Source organism: Plasmopara halstedii, assembly GCF_900000015.1.
Source record: "Plasmopara halstedii genome assembly, contig: Scaffold_650, whole genome shotgun sequence".
NCBI classification, from domain to species: Eukaryota; Oomycota; class Peronosporomycetes; order Peronosporales; family Peronosporaceae; genus Plasmopara; species Plasmopara halstedii.
The window spans coordinates 2626639-2631126 of record NW_020187567.1 but is presented as its reverse complement, the minus strand read 5'-3'; the positions used below and the strand labels follow the sequence as shown (position 1 = coordinate 2631126).

Sequence of the window (4488 nt, the reverse complement as noted above, 5' to 3'; positions counted from 1 at the left end):
GGGGGGGGGTGTTTGAGGCGGCTGTGTCCCATCTTTTGAGCGTGAAAACGTGTATTTAAGGTCCAATCGTAAATTATAGTGTATCCTCTTTGAGGATAAAACATGCTACATTCAGGTATCTTTAAATATAAAACGCGTCTAATAGTGTATTGTTGGCCCAAGGTCTGCAAGCTGTAGTCTCTTGCCTGGAGGTGTTTGATAGTTATGAAAACAAACCTCTGAGAATGTTTCAACCTGATGTCGTTGGAAGCGTAATCGGCTCTCACAAAGTTCTATCGACCAAGAGCTTTTTGAGTAAGCTTAAAAAACTTTTGTAGAAAGACAAAAAAACTTCTTGTGGGCACGAAATGCATCGGATTTGCTGTGCACTTTGCTTGTAGGAAGCTAACTTATAGCTACACTCTTAGATGCGTAATTTGGTTGGTGTTAGACAAGTTAGCATGAATGTATATACGTACATACAGGGGATGAGGTATCTAGTTTAATTTGACGTCGGCAGCGCAGTGAATATGTCGACTTTATTGACTACATTCGCGACAGGTCATACTGATGAATATGCCAAACCATTACCGTCTTGATTACATCACGACACCCTGAAAGTGATATTCGCAATTTTAGTAAATGGCGACTTCAATTTTCATCGAGCTTGTGGATATGGCTCACGAGCCCGTCTAGCCTCTGGGTCCAGCGATCTAGAGCCTATTGGGGCTTCATGTCAGCAGCAAAATCCTTGCATCTATCGAGTCCCACTCAAAAGGTAACATCATTATTAGCTTTGGCAATATAAGAGAGTTTTTTGTTTCCTTTCGTACGATATGGGCCTTCGTTTTCGATGACGCTGCTAGTAAACGTGGTTGAGTGGTCAACTGATCGTAATCAACGAAGTCATAGTACTAGGAAAAACCAAGGTACTGCGTACATTGGCTTGATTACCTCGACGATCTACAAACGTGAGATCACAGCCCGACGTTACATCAAGACGCTCCTGGCTTAGCGCTACATTACAAGAATTGATTAAAGGCGTATTTCTAGCGCGTCTAGACAGACCGAGGGATTGTTCGTAGTAATTAAGCACCACATGGGAATTTCCACTGTACAATATCATCCCATTCTTGAATTCGAACGGAGGGATTTCGACAAATAACAATTCCAGACCACTTCGACACGGCAGAAATGCGCATTCGTGCTATGCTATAGCTGAAAATGATAGTACCCAAAACCTTAACCCAAGGCAAATGTACTCTTTCGTTCAAAATTGAAACTGTATTACTATATCCAAAACCTAAGCTTTTCCTAATTAAATAATAAAACCTGATTAATATGCATAACTACTGGCAGTCCCGCCACGTAGTGGCTTCTTGTTACGCTGTAGCCACACCATTGTGTGATTACACCAATTTTTGTAATCTACACCTTCGTACAGTCACACAATCTTGTATGATCCACCCATTCATTCCAGAGTACGTGTGATCTCGTTACAACTAGTGTCAGGCATAAGCTCACAAAAGACAGTACCTGATATATAGAATTTGAAACTGAGCGGCGGTCATACTAATTTCGCTCTCGATACTGCGGAAAAGTGGGGCTCCTGCGAGCACCCGCTGTGCTTGAATTCTTACTCAACAAATTTGTGTATCTTACCGTATCTGCAGTCTAAACTTGTATGTCCTGTTTGCCACAACGAACGGCTCAATGTTTCACCGGAAAAGACGTTGTCCTAAAGACAGGCACACCAAGGAAAATACCTGGCGAGAAGTCGAGGTTTTTTAGTGAGAATTAATCCAGAGACACTTCGGGTCTGTTCGCTATCTATAATCTTTCTCTTGTATCTAGCAGAAGGAAGACAAAGTTATCCACGTATTGACCTTCCATCTTGTGATGCCAGTGTATGATGGTTTGGACGTTCTGATGCTATTGAGGCGGTGATTATGGCATAATGGCGTCATTTTTTGAAGCATTATGTGATAGATGTTGATCATAGGATCACAATATGATTTTGCCGTTTTCTGTTCGGTATCCAGTTTGTATGGCCTATATCGGCGATCACGTGACAACCTGGTGTCGCTGTTGCTATTTTCAGTAAATGCTTGATTGTCAAAAGCTTGATCATCTCAAAAGAAATATATGAGGAAATGCAGTCTGAACAGAATTACAAGTTGTCGAAGGTTTCACACACACCCGACATCACACGGCCTAGTAGGCCCTCACTTGCCATCTGCACGTGTTACGTGCGCCGCTCGTTTACATTGGCAGAAATTTTTTTGACACATCGCTCTAGAATTTTCGACGATGTGTAGCTCTTCCAAAACGAGCTGGATCTGGTTTACGAAGCCCAGTTGGTTTTACTACACACGCAAAAGTCACGCCGACTCTTGACAACTGTGTCAAATCATTTGTTGCTCGCCGCCCTGATGTGGATCTCTTATACGCCTATACATTCGGGCATTCCACCCAACCAAGAGTAAAACGAGCGTCAGAAAGCCCCTCCATGAGCGCTCTTTCAGCCACATGACCAGCTTGCATCAGACTTACCATTTGCGCTTAGAGCACAATGATTGGTAAGAGCCATATCACCCAGGGTGGATGTACGGATGAAAATGAAGCTGTTAAAGTTGCTAATGGATATTTAAACGCAATTCGTGCTCTGAATTGCAAAGGCGCGACGTATCATAGCTTTGCAATCCAGCTCTAAACAGATATTCGACTTGAACATCCGCTTCACTTACTATTTCGTGAGACGAGCCATGCTCGCGCCTTGCGGACCCCATGTCCGTTTCCTGACTTCCCGTCACCTGAGGAACGTGGTGTAATCATTAGTAACCTCGATGAGGCACAGAAGCGGGAGCTGGAAGCTGCCGGTAAGGCGGCTCTGATGCGCTCCCATCCACGGTCGGTCATTGATCCTCGTGTGGAATATGGCTTCCGCCTAACGGATTCCTGTGGAAACGAAGGACCCGGTAACTCGATCGTTACACCTCCACGTTATCGGCCCCCCGGTCATGACGGAAGATGAGCTAGCCAAACGGACAGCTCTTCGAACTCGTCTTTTGGATCCACAAGAGTTTCCGTTGGAAGCTTATCGCACTCGTCTGTGTGCTCAACGAGGTGGCTCTCGTGTACCCACAATGCGGACGATACCTGTAGTACTTGCCCCTGGTGAAAGCGCTACAGATTAGGAAGTGCTCTTTGAGCGATGGTGCAACGGCACCGAAACCTTTCCTCACTGGATGCCTTACAGTTAAGCCACAAGGAAGTGGACGTGCGTGTGGAGCGCCACCTTCGATTTAAATTTGCCAAACTCAAAGCACACCGTCGACTCCCATCAGATTGTCGCCCTGTGACGTATGGGTCAACCCCTAACGCTCCCGCGAGCTCTGTGTCTGTGACCGCAAGAGCTCAGGCCACCGCTTGAGATCAGATCATGACCCTTATGCTTCCCTGGCTATTGCCGAGACGCACGGGGCGTCCTGATCTCTCTAATCAAAAGCGCCCACGGCGTCTGGGAACTGGCTTTCAAACTATACGAGTTTTCGGAGTCGGGATACCCCTCGCCACTTCACTAGATATTGGGTCAGACCCTGCTGACGACTTTGTCCCACTAGACAATCTACGTGATAGTGGACGTCACCGTTCTCATCGAGAAGAGTCGGTGATGGGCGGTGATGACCGGGTTGACCGCCGCCCGGTGGCTCGCGCTGCTCTTCGAGCCCTTGAGGATGAGATCCTTCGTGATCGGAGCTCCGCTGAGCGTCACACTGAAGTAGCATATCGCTGTGCGGACGCTCTTGATGATTTGGAGCGCATCGTGCGCCGGCTGCCTCGCCTTGAGGACTACAGCGCTCTGTCGGAGCGACTCCTAGCCGTGGAGCAGGCGAATGCGTCGTAGCAGGCAACGATGGGGCGGTTGGTTCCATTGGATATGAAGGTTGTTGCACTCCGTGCTTAGAACCAGTTTTTGATTCAGTTTCTGTGTGGCCGAGGGCCCGTAGGATTCGCTCTGGTGCTAATGCTTCCGCGTTCACATGCACCGAATCCCGATACGGCTTGTGCAAGCCCACGTAAAACACCGGGTGGGTGCGCATCCGTTTAAGAAGGTTTTGCGTATACGCTAGGCCCCGCTTGGCCACAACCTTAAACGGTCCAATAAAACGTGGACGAAGCTTCGTCGGGAAGATAGCAGAAGATGCGTGTGTAGAAAGGTTTTTAGAGTTTAATAAAGCCAGGACTTTGTCCTTAACGCTTTCTGTTTTGCCTCATTCTTTTTCATCTGCATATTTTCACTGCAGGTCTTGGCTTTCAGCCATCGAATCGCGAAAGTGTCGTAGGACACTCAGTCTGGTAGACAAGAAGTCATCGACTTCTTTGCAGATGGTGAGGAGGCTGCCATCAGGTAGCCGTTCAGCTATTCTTCCCCCACCAAGCCCTGTGCCATGGGATGGCGGCGTCAGCGGACGGGAGGGTGAACCAGCCCGTTCACGTAGAACGGCA

General features: G+C 47.4%; 1 protein-coding gene across 1 annotated transcript; it reads right to left on the bottom strand.

Moving 5' to 3' along the window:
* Window positions 1-750: 750 nt before the first annotated feature.
* On the bottom strand, window positions 751-1181 carry PHALS_13157 (uncharacterized protein; the record flags this gene model as incomplete). Its single annotated transcript, XM_024728855.1, has 3 exons — window positions 751-866; window positions 934-996; window positions 1076-1181. 3 exons carry the CDS (start codon window positions 1179-1181, stop codon window positions 751-753), a joined length of 285 nt encoding a protein of 94 aa, XP_024579291.1.
* Window positions 1182-4488: the final 3307 nt, after the last annotated feature.